The sequence below is a fragment of the Equus przewalskii genome, chromosome 19, assembly GCF_037783145.1.
Source record: "Equus przewalskii isolate Varuska chromosome 19, EquPr2, whole genome shotgun sequence".
Classification (NCBI taxonomy): Eukaryota; Metazoa; Chordata; class Mammalia; order Perissodactyla; family Equidae; genus Equus; species Equus przewalskii.
In genome coordinates, this window is record NC_091849.1 from 7,674,086 (window position 1) to 7,701,439 (window position 27,354).

A 27,354-nucleotide genomic window follows, 5' to 3' on the forward strand; every position below is an offset into this window, starting at 1 on the left:
TTTGAATTTCACATAAGCAACAATTTTTAGTATAAATATTTTCCATGCAATATTTGGGGTGTACTAAAAACTTATTTGTTGTTTATCTAAAATTCAGATTTAATTGGGCATCCTGGTATTTTTGGTTGCTAAATCTGGCAACCCTACGTTCACGAAGCTTACATGTGGTGAGGGGAAGGCAGTGGGGACTGGGTGTGAGCCGCGCCTTATTTCCAGGTGCAAACGCTTCCTTCAGGCTTGAGGGTCACTTGAAGCTCTGAAGAAGCCTGTTTCTGCTAAGGAGGTGGAACAGCAGGAGTGAGGTCAGAGTCATCCCTGTGAAAGAAAAGTGAGCAGAGAGTAGATGGGGAGGGGAGAGCAAGCTGTGGAGTCTCTGAAGCTGGGTGCAGCATAGACGCGGCATTTGTTTTTGGTGTGGTAGGGCCTCAAATCCAGGAATTGAATGGCAGCAGGCGTGTGAGCATTGAATGGCGTGCCTGTCCATGGAGGACTCAATTAACAGGACACAGAATTTGTAGATGTCTGAAGTGTATGCTGCATTTTCAGGCCATCATTTTCTATCCATTTGAAATCATTTAAGCCTGACAAAGTAACAGTTCTGATGAAGAAAGCCTTTCAGAAAGAAGATGCATCTTCAAAAGAAGGTGCTCCACACAGCAGTGTCTTTTGCTACCCTTTTTGGGTGACACCTGTTTGTTGCCTGCAGAGTCTCTGGAGAAGTGAGTATTTCTGTTACCGCTTTTCAGAAAGCAGATGGTCTGGATCTGATGATGAGGGCGGCTCTTGCCCTGCCTCACCCTCTGCTCTCCCCCCGCTGTCACCCAGCCTCTCCACCACCCTCCTCCAGCTAGGAGCCGTGTGCTAGGAGATCCCGTGCATGTTTCCCCAGATGAGGCCATTTATTCGTGGACGTTGTCTGCTTGGCAAGCTGACAGCCTCCCTAAGAGGGCTGGAGCAGACAGTCTTTCCTTTCAAGGGTTGTACCTGTGTCTTTGCAGATGCTTGATGTAAGTTCCCACTTGTGAATCCAGTCGTTTGGATTGCCTAGCTTTTGAATGCCAAAATGTCCTAGTTGGTTTAAAATTTGGTAGCATCAGAAACTGAGCAAGGAAGATGGGAAGTTTGTTTAAGGCAGGTAGGATGGAGTGGATGTAAATATGAACACGTTCTGCCCCTTTTCCCTTCACAGTTACTGCACCCGTAATGGCTATGTCTGTCTCAGCCCCATCCCTGACATGCTATCACATTATGATCTTGTAGTGGGGGTTGCAGGCCTTGACTCATGGGGTCATCCCTGTGTACAGGGTTGGGAGAGAGAGCTTTCAGAGCTAGTCTTCGTGACCGTCCCATAAGGGCAGTGTTGTCCACATTTTGCCATGAGGAAATGGAGGCTCACAGAGGCTGAGTAATTTGCCTACTCAATGAGCAGTAGAGGTGGAGTTCAAAGACAGGGTCAGATTCCCTGTAGCTGCCCCACAGTCAGGCTGGTGTGGCTACTGGTGCTCTATCTGAAGGTGTATAGAGTGTACCTCCTTTGGCCTGCCTGTATCCTGACATGTCCCGATGCAGAAGATTGGGAAGTGGTTTGAGATAAGATAGAACACAGATGTGGACCAGAATACCATTCATCAAAGACTTAAGGGCCACAGAGTGGTATTAGCCACATGCTTAGACATTGTATAAAGGTCGGCTCTCATTGGGCTCTGTTAACTTCCTTTGCTGTCGCCCTGCTTCAGCTTCCAGCAACAATCTCAGCATCACCTCTATTAAATAATTTTGTAGAGCACTTGGCGGTGTCTGGTGCTATGTTAGAACATTTTCCGTACATCAAGCGCTAGAGCTGGACGGAGCTTGGGAAATCATCTGATCCACTCGCTCTTCCCACACACTGGTGTTTTCCTGGTAGATGCTTCTGCTATTGAAGAATCTCTGAGCTGCCTGTCTCCTGGCTGCCTAGCTTTCTGTGAGATGCTCCCTCCAGAAACTTTGAAGTAAGACCAAGGCACATATGAAAGAGTACAGAAATTAAACACGGACTCTGAAATGATCCTGTAAACAGGTGTTATACAGGGGAGAGGCGTTTTTTTCCATTGTAGCATTAAAATCGAGCTGCATTCCAGCCAGAAGCTTGAGCAGGGTCCAGTTTTAGATTGCATTTAGGCAAACTGTCTGGGTCTTGAGACTCAGCTTTCTCCTGATCTCTCAGCAAATGTGTAGAATTATCGTCATGTGTGTACATTGTCTCATAGACATGTTTCCGGTTCACTCCACCCCCTAAACGGGCAGCATTAAGTAGACCTGATGTCAAGTGTCCATCTAGGGCCTCACTGTTGCTGCAGGCAAGGGGCACATGGTTTCAGGCCTTTCTCTGTGTGTGGCTCTAGTTCTAGGAGTTGTGTTTTATGAGGAAGCTGGTGTCTGCTGTCATATTTCATATCCCCCAGCGTGCTCTCCACACACAGCTGTATTTCCTTTTTCACTCCTCTCCGCCCTCTCCCAGCCCATAGCGTCCTGTTGATCGGAGACAGTTACCTTTCTCTGGCTGAACAGTATTGCCTCTTCAGGAGAGGCTAGTTCACGGTTTCTTCCTTTTCCCCTCGTGAGCGTCTCGTGTGTTTTTAGGCCACAAGTGGAGGAGCGAGTGCCAGAAAACACAGCCAGTCAGTTCCCGCCTCTGTCCTAATCCTCTTCCTCCTCTCTTCCCTTTCCTCATAAAAAGAAAGGGTTGGGACCTGGGGATGCCTGAGGTGCCCCCTGGCTCTGACATTCTGGGGGTCCCTGGCTCGCTCACTTTCTCACGGTTGGTTTTAACTGCTTTTCTTTGCCAGCCTGGGGCCCTCCCCACTCACCTCTCCTACGCACTTGCTCACAGGCAACAGGCTTTGGAGTTGAAATCAGTAAGATGTGCAAAGCTAAGTGTGGAAGGCACTCTGACACTGGTTGTGTTTGGCTACTTTTAACTCTCTTAAGTGGCAACTTTGGACATTTTTACACAGCCAGCCTTGTGTACACCCCTGCCAAATAGAGAAAGAAAGAAAATATGGAAAGAAACCTTCACTGAGAGGGTGCAAGGGCGATGGAGAGAAGTCTGAAGGTGTGAGGCCATGTCATCATTGTTCGTTCTTCTGCTTGCTGTTTCCCCAGTCCCTGGCAGATAACATCATTTAGTATAAAATTTCCCTCTTCATTTCTTGACTGTTCTATGAGAGTGAAAACTGGCCAGCTGATGACTTTTACCAGTCAATTTGGAAGTGGAGGGATATCATAGGTCTTTGATATCCTGTGGTTACACTTAAAAACACCCCACTAAATCAGTAATTTGTGGCAGTTACCAAATAAATAAAATCATTTGAAACTTTCCATATAGATTACCAGTCAACAAGTTTTATTGACACCTGTACGATTATAAAATATGGAAAGGGCTCATCTTCTCCTCTGTCCATGCAATCTAGAGCACGCTGCTGTTTCAGATGTAAAACTTACGCGATAAAATGTAAACTTGTAAAGACTCCTGTTAGTTGTCACTTTGGGACTCTTCATAATGTGATGCAATACTTTCGCGTCATTGAATTGTTTTTTGAATTGAGCCTTAATAGGAATCTTCATCATCATGGCACATCAGCCTAGCATCCACACTAGCTGTAAAAGTGAAGCATTTACCAGTGTGAAAATTACAGAGTAAATCATGTAGAAGCAAGAAACCAGTTGTTTCATTTGAAATCAAGACTTGTATCCCAGTTCATAGTCAGAGCTTCTGACTTGTCTTCCTCGCAGTCTAGCCTGACTTAGAGAAGCTGTGATGTTGCCTTTTGACAATAAAATGTTAAAGGAAAAAGTTTTGGTTTTTTTTTTTACTTAAAATGGAGCCCAAATAATTATTATGTCCAATTTTTAGCAAAAAGAAGAAATTTGAAAAGTACGCAATAAAAGTTAAAATACTTTACAACTTGACACAAAAATGTGGGGTTTTTTTTAACGTGGGCATTTTTATAAATTTAGCAGGAAACGCCCGCTGAACTTTGTAAGGCACCACTGTAAGGCAGGTGGTGGGTTCGCCACTTCATCCTGCAGGGCCCTTGTGAAGCTCCTTACAGGCTCACATGCTGGGTTTCTGGGTTTCCGGGCTTCTGATTCCACCCTTCCCAGGTTTCTGATTCCTTGGTCTTTTTTTTCCCCCTCCCCAAAGCCCCATCATATAGTTGTATATCCTAGTTGTAAGTCCTTCTAGTTCTTCTATGTGGGACGCCTGCCACAGCATGGCTTGATGAGGTGCCCAGGATCTGAACCAGTGAGCCCCAGGCCACTGAAGCAGAGTGCACAAACTTAACCACTACCCCACTGGACCAGCCCCTGATTCCCTAGTCTTTGATCATTCCAGGCATCTGTATTCTTTTTTTTTTTTTTTAAGATTTTGTTTTTTCCTTTTTCTCCCCAAGTGACCTTGGCCAGAGGTCATTGCAGGACGACTCAGCAGGTTAGACAGGAGGAGTCCTGAGAAGTCAGACTCCCCAGTACATAGTTGTATATTCTTCGTTGTGGGCCCTTCTAGTTGTGGCATGTGGGACGCTGCCTCAGCGTGGTTTGATGAGCAGTGCCATGTCCGCACCCAGGATTCGAACCAACGAAACACGGGGCCGCCTGCAGCGGAGCACGCGAACTTAACCACTCGGCCACGGGGCCAGCCCCAGGCATCTGTATTCTTGAATAGCTCCACTGGTGACTTGGAACCATCCCCTGAGAGGGTCTCTCAGCTCAGGAGGGAATGAACGTCCCCTTTCTTTGATTACTACTGATGCTCAAACTTGGCAGTACCGTGATTCCAGCCATGAAGGGTTGCACACCAGCATGCTTGGGGGGTGAATGGCACCCCCCAAAGTTGTGTGACTTGGCAGTGCTAGACCTTCCTTCCCCTTCTGCAAACCCCAGGCTCGGGCCCATGGTGTTCGCAGTAAGTGCCTGGACTTAGGCGTCGTTCGATGGTGATCTAGACGGAAGGTTGAAGGCCCTGCAATTGGTGTTTCAAAGGAGCTGTGCGTGTTTGACTTTCCTGCCAGTTCTGGACATGTATGTGATTGTAGCAGCCCCAAGATTATGAGACAGAAGTGCTAGGCTGCAGTGCCGAAGTTGTGTCTGTTAGTACATGAACCTTTTCCCCTGTAAAATCAGAAACTGGAAGCTTAGAATCTGGTATGGGGGAAAACAGAAGAATCTAGTGATCCAGTAAATGATTGACCCTTTTCTCTCTCCTGAAACCCACCTACTCCCTTCCCTTCTCCCCTGTCCTCCTCCCTCCCTTCTTTCCATCCACACTCTGTCTGCCCTGGCCCTTGCTTGCCCCTCACACCATCCCCACAAACACAGGATGATTGCAGAAGAGCCTAGCTTGCGTTTTGAAATATTGTGTTTACAGTACAGAAGGAATGCAAATAAAAGGAGAGGCAGGCACACCAGAGCAGATAACTGCTGGGGGTGGGGGATACACTCCTCTCTCAGCAGTTTACCCCATTCGTGGAGCTGGGGTGGGAGGGGGCTGCTCAGCGGCTTCTCTTCAGGCGCAGCCTGTTGAGTGGAGCAGCAATCTCCTAACCAGACTCAGTTATTTGTTGGTCACTTATTTACTCCTGAGCAGGACCTTAGAGCAGGGGAACAAAGAAGCTTTAATGCTTCTTAGAGCAGACCTCTGTCATGCCAACCAGGACCACAGTGACCTTGGCCAGAGGTCATTGCAGGACGACTCAGCAGGTTAGACAGGAGGAGTCCTGAGAAGTCAGACTCCCCACTTCCGGTCTGCTGTGGGAGGCCAGCCCCACCCAGGTCAGCAGGAGGGGGTTGGCCCCAAAGACATCAAGGGTTTCAGGATTCCTCTAGGAGGGCCCCTGGGCATGTTCCTTCATCCCATTTGATTCCCAGCATCCATAGTCCTTGCCGTGCTGGGAGTTCTATAAGTGTCTTCTCTTTGTGACAGACTCCAGGTTTTTCTTGCTGTGCTTCAAAATCGCTTTACTCACTTTGTTGTTATTTAAGGTTTTAGATATAATACTGTTATTTTACTTTAAACGTATGTATCTTGGTCTCATTGTTAACTTTTAGTATTTTGAAGACAAAACCTTCTTTCTATTCCACTGAGGATAAGGGAAAATGAGCACCTGAGTGGTTGATATTCTCAGTATTTTTTTTAATGTGTTTTGTTTATTTTATTAAAGGGGTGGAGGAGGGGAGGGAACAAATGCTGATAATCCCAGGAAAATGAATCGAAAGCAACTTTTCTTTTTCATTGCAGTAGAAAGCCAGATAAATATATATTTTTTTTCCTGCTTCAGGTCAGAAACCCTTCCCTTGTCAAAAATGCGATGCCTTCTTTTCTACCAAATCTAACTGTGAACGCCACCAGTTGCGCAAACACGGAGTTACCAACTGTTCCCTGAGAAGAAACGGGCTTATCCCCCAGTCAAAAGAGAGTGATGTTGGACCCCATGATAGCACAGGTAGTGCTTCCAGGTGATGGAGAGGAGGAGAGGGAGAGAGGAGGGCCGCTCGGAGTACTCGGTTAGCATCGTAGCCAACTTCGGCCCTCCGAGCTATGGCGGGGCTGCCTTTTCCTCTTCTCTGTAGGACTCCGCAGTCCAGCAAGGTGCGCCCTGCCAAGGATTGGGAGCATGAGCAGGATTGGGTTTTGGGAAACAGGGACAGCGCCCCTAGGTTGCTTTTCTGAGCCACTAGGGAAGATGTCACCCTCCCAGCGGACGTCTGTTCCTGCTGTTGGGCCGGCTGGAGGAGGGGTGTGAGGGAGGGTGAACAGTCCTAGCTCTTGGTAGGATCACATCTAAAAGGGATGTGAAACCTTCAAGGCTCAGGGTGTTGTTTTCTCCAATCCCAGCCTCTGCTGCATCCTACAGAGCAGGGATGGGCTTGCTCAGATGTCAGGGTATTGCAGGAACTCATGGTGCCCAGCCCTTGACAGGGAGGGGCAGGGTGGGGTGGGGGTGTTTTTCTTTTCAATAACTCTCTTCCCGGTAGAAAACTTTGTCTTGTTTGAAAAAGCACTCTGCATGTCCTTTCTTTAATCACATCTCTGCTTGACCTGAATCCGGGTATTATTCTCATGTGCTGATATGTGCTTCCTTCCTCCAGCCCCCTACAGAGCAATTAACGGCTGCCCAGTGCGTCTCCTGCCACCTTTTTTTTTTCCTTACAGCTTCTGTATTTACTCATGTCCTCTATTCAGCACATTCCGTCATCTCCAACTGCTGGGGTTCTGTGCCCCCCACCCCCCAAAACAAACAAAACAAAAAATTGGCTGCTGCAGTTTACTTAGACACACGGCTGGTTGGCCATTGGTTGGTAGCAGTATTACAGGTAGGGATTCACTTTGGCAAATCTTGAAATCTTGACCTTTCCCCATTGCTTGAAGCCGAGGAGATGCCCCCTAAATGTGCTTTTCTAGGGTTGTAATGGTGCCCTGTGGTTCTCTCCCTCAGACTTGGGTAGGGGTAGGGTGCTGTCTGGGAGCCCCCCCTCACCCCCTCTGGGAGTCAGTGTTGGGTTTTAATCCCAGCCCCCTTGTCTCTGTGTCAGTTACAGGGGGAGTGGGCACATCTGAACAGGTAGGGTTTCCAGGAAGAGGAATTGATCTGGAACCCTCTGCCCACCCGTGGGCACCCCACCACCACCCTGGTGAAGCAAGCCCGTGAACTGCCAGGCCCTTTGGTTAAGATCCAACCCTCTAGGAACGTAAAAGTGTAGGCCAGTTTGCTGGCTCCTCCCTCCAGCTTCCTGTTCCACAAAATTTGCCAGGATCTTTGAGTAAAGAAAGGCATAGACGCCCACAGACTCTTGCCACGACTTGGATCCTCTGGCACCAAAGGTCACTGGGTGAGCTGCTGTTCAACCCCGAGGAAACCCACAGTGACATGTTTTCTCTCGGCCTCTAGGAAAGCGCCTGTGATCCCACCCCTAGTGGCTCTGAAGGAGGGAAAGCAGCAGATAATTGAGGGAGTCCACGGGAGCCCTTGGTTTCCTGGTTTGCAGACAAGTCTTAAAGGGTAATAACCGTGTGCTGGATGCACATTTTGGGTTCAACTTCTTGATCATATGGAGGAACACCAGACCTGGGACCCCTGCTGACGTCCGAGGGGGCATCTGAAGAAGCCTGCAGACACAAAGCTAGTTGGAATTTCTATCTTAGCTTCGATTGAGCACCAAGTTTTACGTTGAAGCTGTATTTATTTTTTTAATTTGCAGCTCCCAGTTTTGTTTTTCCAAATCCCATCAGAGCCTCCCCCACCTCCGCCCTGCCCCAGAAGCTGTGTAGGTTTTCTTTAAGGGACAAAGCCTCTGAAAAACGAAAATTCACTGAAAGTTGTAATGTAAAACCAGCAAAGAGAAAATATATGTTTGGTTTAATTGTATTCGCAATCCGTCAGAGATTCAAGAGAGGGAGAATGGGGATGGGGGAGTGATTTCAAGGAGAGTTTTAAAACCAGGTGAGCGTGGTGGGGGGACTGGAAGTTTCTTTCGGGGCTCCCTCCCATGAAGTTAAAGGTGAGGCCTTGGAGGAAGACCGTACAAAAACAAAGGCAGGAAATGACCAAGGAAGTTCTTGGGTTTTTTGGGTTTATATGCCTAGATTACATTTTCTTAAAATCCCTAAACATGTTTTATGATGTAGGTCTGACTTTTCCACTCACATAAGGCCTTTCACAGAAATGTACCCTAGAGTTTCCCCCAAGGAATGCTAAAAATGCTCCGATGGGGCATTTCCAGCCTAGAGGGGCACATTGGCCATTCAGAGTTAGACTGAAACTCTTCATTCACTCTCTAGTGGGCAGAGAGGTGCCCTGGCCCCTCCTCCGAAGATGCCTGTAGGAGCCTTCATATTTGTGGCCACCTACCTGTGACTTTTTAAATCAGTATGCATGTTATAAACGTGGAGGTTTTTTTAAACCATCCCTTAATGGTGGCTTCCCTTACCAGCCCAGAAGCCCCACGTGCCAGCGTGGACTGCACCACAGGAAGTGCTGCTCTGCTGCTCGGTAGGTGAAGAGCAGACAGAGCAACTTCCTGCACAGCTGTGCCCCTGCCCAATCAGATTAGGTATTTAGCTTGGTCGTTTGTCACATCAGTTGAGTAACATGGAATTTCTAGGAAGCAATAGCTACTTCATTGTTGAGCTGACGTGAAAGTCTGCACTTTCCCGCAGGAGGAGCTCTGGGCTTATTATCTACTAGTGACTTCAGGATTCCGTCTGCTTCCTCAAGCGGTTTCTTAGATTTAGCATCACAAATGAGGGACTGATGGGGACAGAGAATTAACACTTGAAGGTAGGTAGCACCGAGTAAGAGAGTCATCAGCTCACTTCTTGCATTTGGAAGTGTGGGTGGCCAAGGACTGCGGAATCCAAATAGGACTTGATGTTATAAGCTGGATATTCGTGAGATAAGAAGAGGGTAAGTCTCTTGCTCCCAAGAATCGCTAATAAGAATTGTTGGAGTTGCTTGGAACTCGAAGGGCACGGGCTGCCCTGCTAGACCACTCCCCCTAGTGGAAGTTGGGTAGAGCACAGCCAAGCCCCCTCTGCTCACCAGAAGCAGCAAGTTGGCCTCTCGTTGCATTTAGGGTGAACTCTCCATTATTCATGCCAGGGAACGGCCCGAGAGTGAGAGCAGTCTGGTCTTACTATATTTACTTGGGTTTGGTTTCAGAATTCATTATTTTTTTTTTCAAGATCATCTTAAATATGTTCTACTACAGTTAAACTTTATGTTCTTTGGTGAAAAAAATTTAATAATTAAGAGTGACGGCCTAGAATATACTGTGACAAATAGGTAGTAACCAGAGATTAAGCCTTTTTTTCCAATGTAACTACCCCCAAAGCCAGCAAATAAGAAACTGAGCATTCTGTATTTTTTTATTACAGAGTTTATACCAAGACCCATTTAATAGGTGCTCTGTATTAGAGTGATTCAAGAAAATGATATCTAGTTTTTCCTTAGACTGGGACCTAGACGTTGGTGTATATATCTCAAAATTCATCTTTTTTAAACTTTTTGGATAATTTTCAAAAATCGTTTATTGTTAGAAATATTATATTCACACCATAATTACTTGTTTCCTTCTGAAACCTTTTGAGATACTCAAACAGAAGCTGCCAAAAAGTACAGTCAGAATAAAACCAATGAAATGATGTGAGTGGAAGTGCTGCTTCCACTTGGTTGTAGGTAAACCAAAAGTCTCAGGTAGATGTGACCATGGGAGGGGTGGTGCCAGCTCCTCTGTCCCCAGCCCGGGGACTGCCTTGATGGCAAATAAGCATGTGACTCAGAGAGTGATGGGCTTGGGTGGACACTGTGGTACGTGTTGTCCCATCAGGTGAGGGTCTGGGTCACATGCCTGGATCTCCTGGCTCCAGCACTGTAATCAGAGACCTGGCGTAACGAGGGAGGTGCATCTAACGTATGTGCCATGAAACAACTTCGTCAGCCTGATTCTCGGAGGAGCTGCTGAGTCCCTGCAGTGATAAATTGGCCTTTGGATCTGTAGTTAAATGGTAGGTCTCGGCAGATAGCGTCACTGTCATAGCACATAATAGAAAAGTCATTAAGTCCTCATTCAAAAACGTTGCTTTTGATAAATACTGTCCTCTGTTGAGTGTTGTTAGTGTTGCCACAGTGCCATCCCTTAAGAAGGTCGGTACAAACTGTGGTGGACTGTCCACCTCTGGGTTTGCTGTGGAGAGTGGACAGGTAGGAACAAACAGAAGGAAATGTTTCCACTCCCTACATGGGGTCCTAATAGCAGCCAGGGAGGCCCCCAGGTGTGCATGGGGCCGCTTTCGCCTTGGAACTCTGCCTGGAAATCAGCCGTCAGGCGGGAGCGCGTGCCCCATAGCACAGAACACATGCTTTGAGCCATTTCTCAGAGCTGCTCACCAGATGCCGTCTTTGGGGGTAGTCCTGTGTATGTCGCATGTTTGTATAATCTCTCTGCACTGGAAAATAACTTACAGCTCAGCTTCCTCAATCTCCCTAGTGCTGCAAGTCTGGAATGCACCCACTCTCCTCTCGCCGTCCCTCTGTCTGCACTGCCCTGCGTCGCTCTCACCTTCCTGGGGGCCTCACCATCCCTGTGTGTGGCAGTGAAGGGCGCCGGGCATGGCTAGTGGGCAGTAAAAGGGGAGGGCAGGAGTTCCGAGGCACGGTCAGCCCTGTGACCCCCAATCTGTGTGTATGTGGAGGCTCTTTTTTGCCTTTTGTGAATTAACCCCAGATTCATCTTGGCCCTCCGGCATGTAAGGGGTGACGAGGATTTGGGGTGAGAGAAATCCTTGCTGGGGTTGGGGTACAGGCTTCGGGGGTGTGTTCAGCTGAGTCATGACAGAGCCCTTGAAAGTGGCATGTTTGGTGGCATTCAGTCTCACCCTATGCCCTGTGTTTGCTCACACAGACAGCCAGTCAGATGTGGAGATGTTGGCCACAGGAGGCGAGGTGCTGGACCTCACCTCTCGGGAGAAAGAGCAGCCAACAATGGAGGGAACCTCTGAGCCCAGCCAGGTCAAAGAAGAGCTCCCCGAAGAGGAGGTGAAGGCTGTGGACAGGGAGGAGAAGGCAGCCGAGGAGAGCCAGGAGCAGGAGGAAAAGCCTGGGGTGGAGGAGACGGACGAGGATGCAGATGGCCCAGAGGAAGACACCGTCAGCAACAAGAGCCTGGACCTCAATCTCGCCAGCAAGCTGATGGGCTTCAAGCTGGCAGAGGGCGATGCTGGCAATGTGGGCAGCGGAGGCTCCACCCAGCAGGACCAGAAGCACGCCTGCGACATCTGTGGCAAGAGCTTCAAGTTCCTTGGGACCCTGAGCCGCCACAGGAAGGCCCACGGCCGCGAGGAGCCCAAGGAGGAAGGCGCGCTTCCTCGGGAGGGCCAGGAGTTGAGCAGAGCAGCCGAGGGGCCTCTGCTCATCCCCACCACCTCCCCTCCGCCTGAGCCAGAGGAGAAGCCTGCCCACACCTTGGCAGTGGAGCCGCCGGCTGAGGGAGAGGCCTCGTCAGAAGCCTCCACTGAGAAGCAGAGCGAGGAGGTGGAGGGTGCCTCCGATGGGGAGGGCACAACCGAGAAGAAGTCCTCGGAGAAGAGTGACGATGACAAGAAGCCAAAGACAGACTCCCCCCGAAGCGTGGCCAGCAAGGCCGACAAGAGGAAGAAGGTCTGCAGCGTGTGCAACAAGAGGTTCTGGTCCCTGCAGGACTTGACCCGGCACATGCGGTCCCACACAGGTAGGGGCGGCCGGCCTCCTGCAGAGCCTGGGGTGGCCACGGGGCGTCGTTTCGGGAAGGCCCTGGTTTCCAAGCCTGCCAAGGGGGGCGACTTTGATTCTGTCCCTTCCCTCCAGCCCACCTCAGTCTGTAGGAGGAGCCTCCCCTGAAGCAGTGATGGAAACCCGGCCAGAGGGAATTTCCTGAGCTCGCACACGTGCGCCTTAAGCCCGGGAAACAGGGATTTAACGAGTTCTTTTCTTAGCACTTGAAACTGCAGGCTTCTTGCAGCGAAGCCACAGAGCGTCCCTCGGCATTGGGGCTCTGAGAACGTCTGGTCCGTCCCTCCGTCCTCTGAGCCTCGGTCTTCCTCTCCCCAGAATGGAGACGATGGCTGCCCTGTCTCTTGAGTATCTGGAAGAAGTAGGTGCTGGGCAGTTGGGGCGTGTGGTCTCGTCAAGTCCTGAGCAGGCAGCAGGGACAGGCGCTCTGTGGCGCTCGCCACCCCAGGCTCTGCCGGGCGCCTGGGCAGCTGTGTTGCCGTCGGGCAGGCAGTTTGCGGCAGAGCCGCCCAGCAGCGGGAGGGGCTTTCCCCGTGGCTCTGCAGCAGCTGGGGTGACACAACTGAGAGGGCTCTTCACCTGGCTGCTGCACGGCACATCAGGGCGCCCCTGCTCACGCGTCCCTGCTCCTCCCGGAACTCACCACCCCGTGGGGTCGAGGCCACAAACCCCAAGGCAGGGACCGCTGTTTCGGTAAAGAGGAGACCTGGATAAAATCATGAAGCCAAAAGACGCAAACATATCCTCCCCAAAAATAAAAAACCCTGTGTCCTGCTCTCGGCCTTCCTCCTCCCTCTCTGCCACAGCCGGCAGTGCACATGCTCCCCGCACACTACCCCCGCCTCGTGCAGTCAGCTCGGCCCTGCGCTCAGGGGATTTGGAGGCTCCTGTGCTTGGCTCCCAACAGAGAGATATTCTTGGGCTCCTGGCAGCTGGTCTTCTCAGCTGCTCACAGGTCCGCGTTGTGAGCAGGAGGGAAAGCCCCAGCTGCTCCGTATCAGGACACAGAGTGTCTGGACCTTTGACTTAGGAGGGGCCACTGTTGGGCAGAGCTCTGGGAAATGGTGCCTGTCCCTGTGGGAGGGACGCCACCGCTGTCCTTCCACGAGATTCTTTTCAGGCCAGTCTGGATGTCCCTGAGGACTCCACTTCTGAGATTCTGGTCCCTGGATCAGTATGTGAAAAGCCTGGGTTGAGAGAGAAAGGGAGAAAGAAATCGGGGCCGGCCCCTCACACTTCTGCTTCCCCTTTTGACAGTTTGCACAACAGAGAGTTTCCCCTGTAGGAGGGAGTCCTGGCCCCTGCCACCCTCTGCCCCTTTGCTCGTTCGCATGGCTGCCGCCCTCACACCGAGCAGGGAGGTGGATGCTGGCGGCCTTACCGTTAACAGACATAATTTCTTTCTCCCGTCGTTCCAGGAGAAAGGCCGTACAAATGTCAGACCTGCGAGCGAACCTTCACCTTGAAGCACAGCCTGGTTCGCCATCAGCGGGTCCACCAGAAAGCCAGGCATGCCAAACACCACGGGAAGGACAGCGACAAGGACGAGCGGGGTGAGGAGGACAGTGAGAGCGAGTCCACCCACAGTGGCAACAACCCCATCTCGGAGAACGAGGCAGATTCAGCTCTACCGGCCAGCAACCACGTGACAGTCACCCGGAGCCGGAAGGAGAGCCTGGCCAACGCCACCAAGGATTCCGGCCACAGGGAAGAGAGGGCGACGGGTCGGATGGCTGGTGCCGGCCAGGCTGAAGCGGGCCGGAGTGCTCCCAAGGCCACTCCAGTGGGTAGCCCCACGGAGCGGGCGTCTCAGGGTGACCCTGAGCGGGAGAGCCCGGGGCCCCTGGTGCAAGACCTGCTGGAGCTGCACAGCAAGAGGCCGTCCCACCCCATCCTGGCCGCAGCCGACGGCGCCTCACCACTCCTGGGGCTGGAGTGACCGCTCGTCGTGGCCCCCAGCACACAGATGAAAGCCAGCAGAGCAAAGTGTCCTGAATCTATGTTTCATGAGGTTTCCTCAGTGCCCTTCAGCTTTGGGGAGTGAGAGAGATTGAGAGAGCGAGGGCCGAGCAGGAGCAGGCCATCTCGCCCGGTGCCATAGCCTGACCACGTCCCCGCGCGGGAGGCGCAGCCGTCAACTCGAGTGCCTTAACTACTTACCAGTCCCCCGGCGTCAGCCTGGGTGTTGTGTTTTCCCAAAATGACTTTTTAAAAAACAAAGCAAATATTTTAATGAATTACTTGGAGATGACCTTTTCATTTAAGCATTAACGTTACCTTCTGTATTGGTGTGTGTGAGCTCGTTCTTGTGAATCTGTGATAGTAACGTTTGTTCTGTGAGCTGGAAACAGAAGACAAAAACATGCCCTTGGATACCCGTAGCCAATAACTGGAAGAAAATGATGTGAATTTCATGTAAATTACCACAGGAAGTATGGATAAGATGCTCTTTTCTCAAATAGACCTTTTCTTTTGTTCTGTTTGCTACGCGGTGGAGCTGTAATTCGGTCCTCAGTATTGCCGGATGTGGTTGATTAAGGTGTCCAATTTGGCTCAAGCCAAAACCAGGGAAGAGTCTAGCTTCAGCCTCATTCATGTGTCCACTTTTTCAGCATTAGACCTGCTGTCACTGTCCAAGTCTCAGAACTTCCGTTCTTAACTTCCAGAGAAGAATTACCCTGGCAACCTGACCTATAGAGAACAGGCACAGAGGTCACGTAGCGGAGTCCCCCTCTCGGTATATGTATTAATAATATTATTATTATTATTATTTTTAGTTGATCGGTTTGCTGGTCTCTGTAGTCAGCAGAAACAAATGGGCAATATTTGTCCTGGGAGACCTGGGCCGCCCAGTCCCCGTGTGAGCGTCTGCCCGCAGCTGTCCCTGGCGCCCTCGGGCGGTGGCTGTTCTACTGTACTTAGACAAGCCTTTCCTCCGGGACTGCAGAATCCAGCAGGGGCCACGACGGTCCTCCCGCCCGCGGCCCAGGAGCAGCTCAGAGGGGCGAGCGAGGGCACGTGCGCCCGGGGCTTCTGAGAAAGCCAGGCAGAGAGGAGACCTGTTACTCACTGGTCTCCCTGCCACATCAGCCCAAGCCTTACCCACCTGTGCTACTGTCATTTGCAAAGCGAGGAAATACTACTACTACTGGTAATAAAACTGCACGTGCAAGACGGAAGATGAGATGTAGATGGATATTTACCTTCCTGTGTGTTGGGGCTGGTGCTGGAAGATAAACGTGCTGTTTCTAGTTGCTTTAAATCGCCTGAATCCCTGGGTGCAAAAAGGCAGTGTTTTTTCCGCGAGCATCCGTCCTATGCAGGCAATAGACTTCCCTCACGGTAGCCACCAGCAGTGAAGAGAAACAGATCCTACTGTAGCTGAGCTTGGGTTCAGCATCCTGTCCTTCAGCCAAGACCTCTAGGACGCCCGAGCCTTCGTGCTGCGGGGCCTCCTGCGCTGCTTCACCTCTCAGCCCCTCCTGCCTTCCCCAGGGAGCTGCCCCTACCAGGCCCCTTGCCCCGGGCAGCTCTCAGTGCCACTATGCACAGACACACACAGACCCTTTTCTCTCCACTTCCACACCAATTTCTGGTGGCCAAAATCCAACCGCCCACACTTCAAAGGAAGGTAGATATTCTTGAGATAATGAAAAGTGATACCGTTGCATGTGAAAGGAAAAGGTTGAGGTATATATGATTTTTAACTGTATTAGGGATGTATGAACCAGTTTCAAAACAAGGTGTTATTTACTCTAGATGAACACAAATCAGAACCAATGATCCCGTCTCCCTTCCTGCCGCGCGTGGTCTGCTGCATCAGAACCAGTTTGTGCATCCATGAACTTTTTATGACGATTGTTGTTATTTTCGTTGTTATTATTATTTGGGGTTTCTTGTGTTTGTTTTTCTCTGCAACTCCCCACACTAAAACTCGAGACACTGTGGGGAGAAGCCACGACCTAACTCTACGCTGCGCTGAAATGTAGCAGGTGCAGCCGACGGCACGGCCAGGCTGCGGCTCGCAATCATCACTCTTGATTCAAAGCTTTATCCAGGCTTCCTCTGTCCCCTCGTAGTCGATAAGGTCTTGCCACATTTTATTAGTGAGGTTGAGAAATGTATTATTTGTTCGTTGTTCTGCCCCCTCCCCCGATATTAAACTGTGAAATTTGTGATTTGTTTAAACTCTGGGTGAATCATAGCTTAGTTTGCATGTCCCGCTCATTTGTTTCTACACATTTTGTTTGATTCTCTTTCTCCTTCTCTCAGGGCTTTTACAAAAAAATTATATATATATGGATCTTCTGAAAAGTTTTTTGAGGTGCAACTTCTCTTTTGTTTTTCTCTTTGATTTATGGACACAATGCTGAGATTCAATCACTACATGAAACTCCTGGCTGTGAAAACAAAACAGACACCCCAGAGGGCGTGTGCGGACAGCCCCAGGGAAGCTCTGCGCAGCCGGGTGCGCTTCAGGAAGAGTCGTCGTCCCTTCCGCCCTCCGTTCCTCTCTGTCCTCCTCTCTTTCTTCAAGAAGGAAGTTGATCCTAGTGATTTCAGCCCATGCATTAAACAGGAAACAATAATAAATGTGTAGAATTCATATTTTTCTAAAGGGAACTTACAAACTGCTGCTACAGGTTATGTACAAAACTGGTTTATGCCACACGAACAGAATCACACGTTTGGTTTTGGTACTTTTTGTTCCTCTTTGTATTCAGTTGTATAGTACTTCCAAATTCAGAATGAGAAGAAAAGCTATTCTGTATCAAACCATCTAAGCAATAAATGTTATATTTCAAAACGGCAGATTGCCGGTCACGCAGCCGTCCTGTTATTTGCTGTCATCCTGTCAGCTTCTCCTGCCCCCAGACTGCAGCCTGCTCCGGCAGGTCACGGGTGCCAGGGCGTCCGGGGAGTCTCACAACAACTCCCTGTCAGCATGGGCTCCCAGGAACCGCTCGTCACCCCAGCAGGTGGCGTCTTTAGAAAGAAGCTTCTTGTGTTCGCCCGTGGAGTTGGAAGCACACGCTGTGGCCTGTTGTTGGACTTCTCGGAGCACCGGGCTGGCTCTTCCAGGGTGGCCGGCGGCCCATGGGCCTGCAGCAGCGTCATGGTTTAGAAACAGCTAAAGCCAGGAGTTCTCTTTCCTAGGCAGCAGCTCTGGCGAAGTCTGCTCGGCCTTCTCCTTCTCCCAGTGTTAAGGGGTCTAGTTGCCCCTGGGTAGAGGGGGACTCCCTTCACTCAAACAGTGATCATGCGGGTGGCGGTGGGGAGACCTTGACGTTACAGTGACCCCAGGGCTCGATGGAGCAGGTCCAAAGTCCTGTTTGGGGGAGGCCTGCCATCATAAAGCAGCAAATGGGCGAAGTCTCCAATCTTCCACGGCAGTTCTCAGCAACTGTGAAGGCAGCTGGGTTCAGGGAAGCTAATTATAGACGATGCTTAAAATGTGCTGACCGTTCTCAGCTCTAAGCGCCGGGTCACAGCAAGAGGAGAGTTGCAGTGCTCTGGTCCTTCAGGCTTCCTCCCCTGGGCCCCCTGCTGCCCACACACACACACACACACAACCACACGCCCCTCCCTCACCAGCCCCAGGAGCCGAGCTGTGATGAAACAGCAATGGGGGGGCCTGAACTTGTGTTAGATGAAACAGCCAAATAACTTGGGAATGGTAAAATGAACAAGGAGCTCACAAAGAGACAAGGCCCCCAACCTCTCCAATTATAGGAGGTGGGTGCTGCCAGTCACCGACAAGCAACATTTACAGCCCCCGACGTAGGCAGAAAAGTTGTCCTGACAGAATTTGGACTGTACCTGGTCAATGTGAAGAGCAAAGGGGCGGCCCCAGAGGCAAGTGATAGAAAAGACACAAGAGTGCAGACCTGCGGGAAAGGCCTCTCCACCCTCCCAGCGGCGGCGTGTATCCAGCCCAACCCTACCGCACCTCACCCCACCCCCACCCCCAGTCTGGGTTAGGAGAGAGGAGGCATATAGGAGGGGAGAAGGTGGAATTTGCCAAAAGAGTTCTGCCTGTCACTTACGAAGAGGTCTGATGTCCAGCAAATGCAGTGCCTCTGGGCTGCTGCTTCTCCCACTTCCAGATGTGAGACCACTCTGGCCTCCCGGGAATAAGCTGCCCTCTCCTGCAGACTCCCCTCCCTCTGGGGCCATCCATCTCTCTACCCCACTTTTGAGCCTATTCTGAACTTGTGTGCCCAGGGATGAGCTGGCTGAAATCCTGGATAGATGGTGGAGAAACCCTGGTCTCAGGTGGGGTCCAGTTCTCCAGGCAGCTGTGCTGGAAGAGAAAGGGACTTAGGCACGTGCAGAGAGGACCTTTTTTACAGAATTTATTTTTTGGCTCCAATAGTGATTTACATAAGCCTCATCATTAAGAATAATCTTGTTTTGGGGCAGGCCCTGTGGCCTAATGGTTAAGTTCAGCACACTCTGCTTCAGCAGCCTGGGGTTCGTGGGTTCAGATCCCAGGCACGGACCTACACCACTTGTCAGCCATGCTGTGGCAGCATCCCACATACAAAACAGAGGAAGATTAACACAGATGTTAGTTCAGGGCGAATCTTCCTCACCAAAACAAAAGAAGAAGAACAATCTGTTTATTAGGGAAAAAATCAGGTTTGGGTTTTCTCTTCTGTTGTGCCTTCAGAGAATCCAGGTCAGGCAGAGGTGACCCTCACGTGACCAAGTGCCATCTTCAGCAGACGCTGTGCTCTCTTTCTGCGTCCCCTCCACCCTCTTCTCGACGTTTCCTTTCCCTTTTAGAAGGGGAAAATGAAAGGAGTTACGTTAAAAATCAGTTTTACTTTTGTAATTGTCAAGAGGCAGCTCAGGCCTGTGAACTAAACTGAGCTTCAGTGGTGTTTTGTTTTCTGTTCTTTCCCAGGATCCAGGCCTCCTCGGTTATGCATTTAGTACACAGCGTTTGCTGGCCAGCCACGGTGAGCCAGGCACTGTCCTAGGCACGGAGAACACAGCATGGAACAAAACAGGCTTCTCTCCTTGTGGAACTTAGGTTTTGACGGTGGGAGGTAGTAAACAGACTAGACAAGGAAGATAGATGCACAGTTGATGCAACTCCAAGGGCAAGAGTGGGCCATGAACGGGCGGGGCTCGGGAGGGATCGGGGAGATGACCAGACAGGTCCCAGGACAGCAAGCAGTAAGAAAGACCCATGCAGGTGTCTGGGAAGGGCCTCGGAGAGAAAGGCCCTCGGGGAGCATGCCGGGCCTCGCAGGAGCCGCTGTGCCTGGAGTGGAATGAGCAAGGGGTGGGCCCCTAGTGGAGGAGGAGAGGGGGCATGCTGGCTGCATGCTGACAGTGGGGTGGGGGCCAAGGACGCATGAAGGGAGACCATCGAGGGGCGTCCCAGTAATGCAGGCAGGAGATGGCCGTGGCCTAGAGCAGAGTGACGGGGCGCAGGGCTTGCGAAGTGGTTGGATTTGGGGTCTTTTCAAGGAGAGCCAACAGATCAGATGACTGATCAGGTGAGTGAGCCACAGAAGCCGAAGCTTTGAGAGTCCACCCAGAGCAAAGGCTCGGAGGTGAGCTGGGACTGCCAGATGTTCAGGATTCACTTTTAAAAAGGGAGGCTTCACTCCTGAAAAATAATCTTGGTAAAGGATATGTTGCCAAGGAAAAGAAAAGAAAAAGGGAAAGAAATCCTCGATCCTTTCTGTCCACCCACATAAGCATCCTATTTCTAGGAAGTGGCTGCTGACGTCCCTGTGGCCAGGGGCACTCGAGTTTTTCTGTGGTGGGTCCCAAAGAAACAGCAGCCTCCCTCCATCCCTGACACCGGCCTCATCCTTATCCAGGCCCACCATGGGGACCGGCCTGCCTGCCTGTCCTCTGAAGTGCACAGTCCTGAGGATGAGTGAGGGACAAACGGCAGTGCAGAACAGCCAAGCACCAGACCCCTCAACGGGACTCTTCCTGGAGGCTGGGGAACCTCAGGATTTCGAGTCCCTGACTGAGTGCAGCCTGGCGGCTCTGCCTGGACAACACGAGCTTTGATGGGCTGAGTGGCCATTAATCCCAATGGCCCTGCCCTCAATTTCTGACTCCCGTTCCCGAGGCAGAGTGGGCACGTGATAGCAGACAGACACGAGCACATCGATCACCTGTTCCTGCTGATTGCGCCCTCACACGGTATCTGATTTGGCTTTTGCTGGAGGAGCCACAATTGGTCAATGGTGGAGCTGGGCTTGACCTTGACTCGCTTGACTCCAAGGTCAGTGCTCCTGACCCACAAGGGGACCATCAGCCCCTCTGTGCCTGGAGAATTTAGGTCAAAGCGGGGCCTTTTGTTACTGTCCGCTCTCCCCCTGGAAATAGTGTTAAGGAATTTACCTCTTGCTGCTGATTTCACGTGTTATTTTTGTGCGTGTGATAAAATACGCTGCACAGAATTTGCCTTCTCAAACTTGTTCCGGTGTCCAGTTCAGTGCATTACGTACCTTCACGCTGTTGTGCAGCCATCACCACCACGCATCCCGAGAACTCTTCTCTCATCTTCCCGATCTGGAACTCTGTCCCCGTTAAACACTAACTCCCCACCCCCTCCCCCAGCCCCTGGCAGCCCCATTCTACCTTGTGTCTCTGTGAATGTGACTCCTCTAGGGACGTCCTATCAGTGGAAAGAACATCATTATGTTTGAAAGACAGAATTTACTCAGCACACGTTGGCCGGGACTAGGGACATGCCCTCATGGAATTTCCCCGGGGGGCAGGTGGAGGTGAGCAGCCCAGAGGGCAGCCGGCCTCTGCGGTCCAGTCACCTGCCCCCTCCAAGCCCCGGGCCTCCATGCCGGCCTTGGTGCTCACTCGCGCCTGCCTGGCGTTGGGGGGAGGCCCTTCTCCACAGGCTGTGAAGGCGGGCTCAGCACCGGGGGAGGCCCAGGCCTGGCTCCCCTGCTACTCAAAATGTGCGCTGAGGACTGGTGCCGTCAGCATCCCCGGAGCCGCTTGGAACTGAGCCCAGCCCCACCAACCCGGCTAATCAGCACCTGGACGGTCCCGGGAGCCCCCAGGGACCCGGTGCACAAGGAAGTGTGACAAGTCTGGTCCGGAGCCCAGAGCCCAGTTCCCAAGAAGATGCCCCAGCGGTCGGTTGCTGCTGAGCCAGCCGCACTCCTCACTCAGAGAGCAAGCATCTCGCAGGAGGGAGGTGCAGCCCCGGGCTTTTAGAGCATGTGGATTCTGGAGGCAACTCCAGGTCCCCGTCAGTCACGGAGCACACATGCCACCCGAAGCCTCCCAAAGCCCCCGTCGGGGTTGCTGCGTGTTGGCCCTGCTCGGGGGTTCCCACAGCCTCCTCGAAGGGTCAAGCGGCGAGAAGGACGTGCCAGCGGGCTGTGGACAGCTCTTGTCCGGGGGCCGGGAGGCCTGGGCCTCTCCTTTTCCACCACCAGCCCCCCGAGAGGCCAGGAACCAAGGAGGATGACTGGGTTTATTTTAAACTTAAAATTGAAGGTTGCCCTTTAACAACAACAAAACGGTCCCCTCCAACTCTGGGCTGCCGAAGTTAGTGTCCTAAATAAGAAACCAGCAGACGCTCGTTTCCCGTGTGACTTTGGCGGGGAGGACGCCACAGCTGTGTGGAGCGATGTCCCTGTCCCTGCCTGTTCTCTGCCTCCATCCTCACCCAGCAGCCAGGGCAGGAGCTGACGTTTCGGGCTGAGGCATCGGCGTGGGGTGCAGCTGCTCTCCAGCCTGCCTCTGTCTGTGGTCCTGGGACAGCTCTTTTATGGGATTTCTAAGTAAAAGTGATAACCTGCTCAGTTAGGAAATTTGAGGAAAATAAGAAGAAAAAATTAGAATAGTCATTTCGCCTCTCCGATACTATTTTAATTCGTGGAACATCCCTGTTTTAGCTAGGCCCAACTTCCTTTCCTTCCTCTTTCTCGAATGTGTTTATACAGCACTCGCATGTTGCTGAGCGTCTTCCTGTGGTTTTTGTTTCTTGTCTTCACCCGAGTCCAGTGAGCTGAGAAGGAAAGAAATCCTTATCTCCTTGGAACAGAGACAAGCACCGAAGTGGTTTGCCCAGGGCAGCCCGTGAATGAGTGGCCTTAAGATGGCCTTGCCCACCTGAAAAATTCTAGAACAGAACGTGGGTGTCGTGGGGTGTCTGTGATGATGCATGTTGTCCACTGAAAGGACAGTTACTAAAAACTAGGAGCACAGGCTGTTGGTTCATGAACTGGCCCCATGCACGGAGGGCAGGGAGAGACAGAGAACGAGGCGGAACCCCTAGATGGGCAGGTGGCAGGTTTAACAACAAGGGGACTTACATACAAGGCTCGTCTTGGGTGCTGCAAGATGAGCAGACCTCCTCACCTCCAGCCACATCTTAAAAGTTTCTACAGAGGCCTCAGCTGGGTTCAGCCACATACACGGCCCGGATGCTCTCAGGAACACTTACTGTCTCCAGGCCGCGGCCTTGAAACGGCGCCCACCGTGGGCACCTTGGGCAGGACGTACATTCCAAGGGCAGGCCTAGTGAGGAGCCTCCGATAGCCCGGGTCCAGCTCACGGTCAACAGGCGGCCAGTCCTCTCGATGACCTCCTACAGCACATGCTCCTGTGGAACGTGGAATCAGGTGGCGTCCACATTCCCAAGTTCGCTCGGTGAATTCCCAGCCATGCCAGCTCTTTGGCTGCAAGACAGACGACGCCAAAACTGAGGGTCAGGCAGGGCTCGGTCTGCAGGGATGGCTCACCCTGCTCCACAGGGCATCTGCTGGGGCAGAACCTCCAAGACGGTCTCTCCTCCTCAGGCTGGGCGCCTCAGTGTGGATAACCCACCCACTGAAAAGAATTCCCTGGAATGCTTGTTAAATTTCAGGGTGGGCCTGGTGGCACAGGATTTAAGTTCACACACTACACTTTGTCTGCCCAGGGTTGGCAGGTTCAGATCCCAGGTGCAGACTTAGCACTGCTCATCAAGCCGTGCTGTGGTGGTGCCCCACATAAAATAGAGGAAGATTGGCACAGATGTTAGCTCAGGACCAATCTTCCTCACACACACACACACACAAATTCAATTTCAGACCTACTGATTCAGGACTTCAGGAAGTAGGACCCAGCCATTTGCATTCTTAGGAAATTTCCAGAGAATTCTGAAGCCCAGGAAAGTTTGAAAACCACTGCTCCAGAAATTAAAGACTGTCCCAGACCCCTGCCCCCAGCCATGGCCTGACAGTGCACTCTGGAGTAGGTGCCCTCCTGACTTGCCTTCCTGGAACGTTGGGCAGCCTGTCCTCGGATGAGCCCTTGGCTCTCAGCCAGAGCTGGCTGTGTCATTTGTGGGCCTCGGTGCAAAATGAAAATGTGGAGCCCTGTTCTAAAAGCAGGAAAACCCTTTTTTCTCTCACTTTCTCTCATCATGATGCTTTTTATTTCCTTTTTAAGGTTGAACTCCCTTTGGCAGGAGGGTCCTTGTGAGTAGGTGCCCACTCACCGATGATGCCCTTTCTCCAGCTCTGGGACCTGTGGGTCAAAAGTGGTCATACCAGTCAGCAGAACTGCCCCGCCCCTGCCTTGCCCATGTCCTTCCAGAATCTTCCGGATCATTCCCACCTGCCTTTCTTTCCCAGCTCATTCCCAAGGTGGCAGCCTAGCCCTCCCTCGCCTGGGAAGTCCTGATTCTCAAGGGTTTGGATCCTGCTGGAGAAAGGTGGGACTGACTGACACATGAAGGCTTGGTGACCTGAGCGCAGGGAGGAGGCAGGACAGAGAGGACTCTGGGCGCGAAGGAGACAGAAAGCAAAGTCACGGAGGCTATGGGCAGAGGGGACGGGGGACACGGGAGCAAGAATAAAAAGAGGGAAACACCTAGTAATTTTTATTGAACCTGAATTACACCACGCCCGTTCTTCCTGTCATGTACTGTCTTCGTGTGTGTGCGCTTCAGTTTTTTAGAGCAGTTTTAGGTTCACAGCAAAACAGAGAGGAAGGTACAGAGATTTCTCACACCCCCCCGACACACATGCACAGCCTCCCCCATTATCAGCATCCCCACCAAAGTGGGACTTGCAATGCGACAGGTGAACCTGCACTGACACCTTGTCGTCCCCAGAGTGCAGAGTTCACCTGAGGGCCCTCTGGGAGCTGTGCATTCTGTGGGTTTGGACAACTGTGTAAGGACGTGCATCCACCCCTGTAGCATCATACAGAGGTGTCACTGCCCTAAAAGGCCGCTGTGCTCCGCCTGCTCAGCCCTCCCACCCTGCGCTGTTTTTTAAGTTTTTTGATTAATTAGGGGAAAAGAAAGGAGCAAGAAAAGTGTTTGCAATTGGCTTCTTGAAGGTGAGTTTTGCAATTCTCTCTGAAAGCAGGGGCAGGGAGCCGGGCCAGGCAGGTGAGAAACGGGCTTCCTGGCCTGTCAGCACCACCTGGAAGGAGACCGGGGAATCACGGGGCGGGGGGCTGAGCCCAGGAGGCGTGGAGGTCAGGCATGTCCATTCCCCTGGTCATTCAGCCAGTCCCTGGGGGTGCCCGGATGTGCAGGCACTGGCAGCAAACCCGCAGACGAGTGAGGCGCACACTCTGCTCGCCCAAAGTCTAGGAGGGAAGGACGCATGTGAGGACCTGGGCGGGAGAAGGATGCCGGCCGAGCGCAGAGCCCGTGGGTGCTCGGGGGCCAGAGGACACTTCTGGTCGGGGACCCAGTGGCTCTGGAGAGAGGCCCCTTGAAGGGCTTGAACAGGTGGGGCGTGGGGGTGGGGCATGGGAGGCCTGGCCTGGCGCAGAGAGAGGGAGTACAGGGTGCGGGCTGCCCCAGTGCAGAGGGCTAATTGCCACAGGCAGTGGGGCCACTCCTGACCCCCACGGCGGACCGTGAGAAATGCATGAGTAAGTGCATTAGGGAGTCCGGAGAGCTGCAAACACTTGGGCTAGTTTCTGGTCACAGATGGAGTCATCGAAGGTCCTTGAGCATATCACATAGCATATCAGAGCTGCACTCAACAAACATCCGAGCAGGGGAGCATAGGGTAGAGCAGAGACAGGAAGCCCCGTGAGGACATTAAATAGTGTGGGCAACAGGTAAGGAGGGTCTGAAGTGGGACGGAGAAGAGAGGAGCGATGGAGAGAGACAACTTGGCACTGCGTGTGATGGAAGCTGGGAAAGTCAGATTTGCAGTCTGGGTGATGGAGGAGGTGGTGCCCTGAAGGAAGTGGGAAAGCCCGGCAAGGAGCTGGTCTGCTGGGTGGTAGAGCTCCTGGGTTCTATCTTGGTTGAGGTGCCTATAGGAGGCTTTTGCTGGCAACTAAAAAAATCCAACGCAGACCAGCTCATGCAAAAATGGGACATGTTAGCCCACATCGCTGAGAGTCCAGGAGTGGGAGCTTCACGCACAGCCAGATCCAGATACTCAAGGGACAATGTTAGAATGTCCTTGTCCCTTCTCCCCATTCTGCTTTCTTGGTGTCGCTTTCATCCTCAAGGAGGGGCCCCTAGGGGGCAGCAATAGTGTCCCCAGCAGCACATGCTCATTTTCAACAGTTTGGCATACCCAGCTGCTGGTTCTAACGAGGGGCCCAGGATTTAATCTTTCTGGCCGGTCTGAGCCACATGCCCATCTCTGGGTCACACGCCATTCTTGGAGCAGTGGGCAAGTCAGATGTCCCTGAACTGCCTGGGTGGAAAGTTCTCCAGAGGAGAACTCAGGGGCTGCCACCAGGAGGAGGGGGAGGGTTTCTGGGCCCACTACAGACGTCCAGGTGGGGACGGCTGTAGCTTAGGGCGCAGGTGAGAGCTAGAGCCGGATGTGAGTCACCAGGGACCTGCAGCTCAGGAGTGAATGAGATCCCAAACTGGGAGGGAAGCAGGGCTGGGGTGGGGGTGCTGGAGAGTGAGCCAGAAAGAGACACCATACCCAGGGAAGAAAGCCTCCACGGAGAAGAGGATGAGAAGCTCCGAGAAGTAGCTGAGAACAGCGCTGCCAAACAAAGAGGGAGGCCGGTGACCGTGCCCAGTCCGGGACGGGCAGGATGAAGTCCGGCTGCCGGGTTTGGTGATGGCGCTGGCTGCCGCCCTACGGGGCAGGTGGTGGAGGCAGAAGCCTGATGGAAGGAGCTGGGACGTGGGGGTGGAGGTGAGGCTGTGAAGACAAGAGTTCGGCAAAGATGGGCAGGAGCCAGATAATACTGTCACCAGAAGGGACTACAGGGGCCTGGGAGACTTCTAAGGGTAAAGGAAAAGAGCATGTTCTGGGTGAGGGAAATTCCTGCTCCCAGAGGGGAGGGATGCATTGCTAAGGCAGGGGTTGCCCGGGGTCCTGGAGGAGGGGAAGGAGAAGGGATTAAAAGCGCAGGCAGGAGGGATGACCTGGCTCTGACGAACAGGTGCCCTGTCCTCTGAGATGGGGACCCAGGGAGAGAGGAAAACGCAGGACGGTGACAGGGCGCTGGGAGGGAAGGAGGACCCTTGGGAAGCCCCGCTGAGGAGGCTGCCCTGTTTCAGCTCAGGCGGAGATTACCTGCCAAGGACAAGGTTGGGAGCAGGAAGCTGCGGCAGCGGGGGTGCAGAGCAGCTACATGGAGACCCGGTGACAGGGACCAGCTGGGTCTGAGCCATGGTGACACAGGGGAGCACTGAGGACCCTGCTTAGCTTTGCAACACAAAATGCGGCTCAGTTCAGCCCTGTCTCACAGACCTCTGTCCATCTTGGAGTGTCCAGGGACAGGGCCTTTGGTCAGGGCCCCACAGCTAGTGCTTGAGGTCACCCAGGCCTGGGAGGGCAGGGAGGGCCCGGGGTGGTCAGAGGAGAGGCAGCGAGCCCACCAGGGAGGGAAAGGCGGGCTGGCCCAGCAGCAGGCGGGGACCAGACCCTGGGGTTGGCTGAGCTCTTCTGAAGGCAAACAGCGGGAACAGGCTGGCTGCCTTACGGCGGAGGGCGGGGTCCAGGCTGTCCTGCCGGCTGGGTGCTGGGGCTCTAGGGCTCTCCCTGCCGGCCATGAATCCTCGGCACGGGTATCTGATTGGCCTGGCCGGGTGGGCAGCCCCGGATCAATC

The 27,354-nt window shown here is 52.4% G+C and overlaps 1 protein-coding gene across 20 annotated transcripts in view; it reads left to right on the top strand.

The window, feature by feature from the left end:
- Nucleotides 1-17,132, top strand: part of RREB1 (ras responsive element binding protein 1) — a 173,124-nt gene extending 155,992 nt beyond the window's left edge. For 13 of the 20 annotated variants that reach the window (XM_070583987.1, XM_070584000.1, XM_070583989.1 and 10 more), the window contains 3 exons: nt 6,321-6,485; nt 11,443-12,267; nt 13,727-17,132. In XM_070583987.1, coding sequence (XP_070440088.1) covers nt 6,321-6,485; nt 11,443-12,267; nt 13,727-14,247 — 1,511 coding nt within the window. In that variant the 3' untranslated portion in view covers nt 14,248-17,132. Of the gene's footprint in view, nt 1-6,320; nt 6,486-7,931; nt 8,043-11,442; nt 12,268-13,726 lie in introns of all 20 variants that reach the window. The other 7 variants (XM_070583997.1, XM_070583995.1, XM_070583996.1 and 4 more) reach the window with 2 other exon arrangements.
- Nucleotides 17,133-27,354: the final 10,222 nt, after the last annotated feature.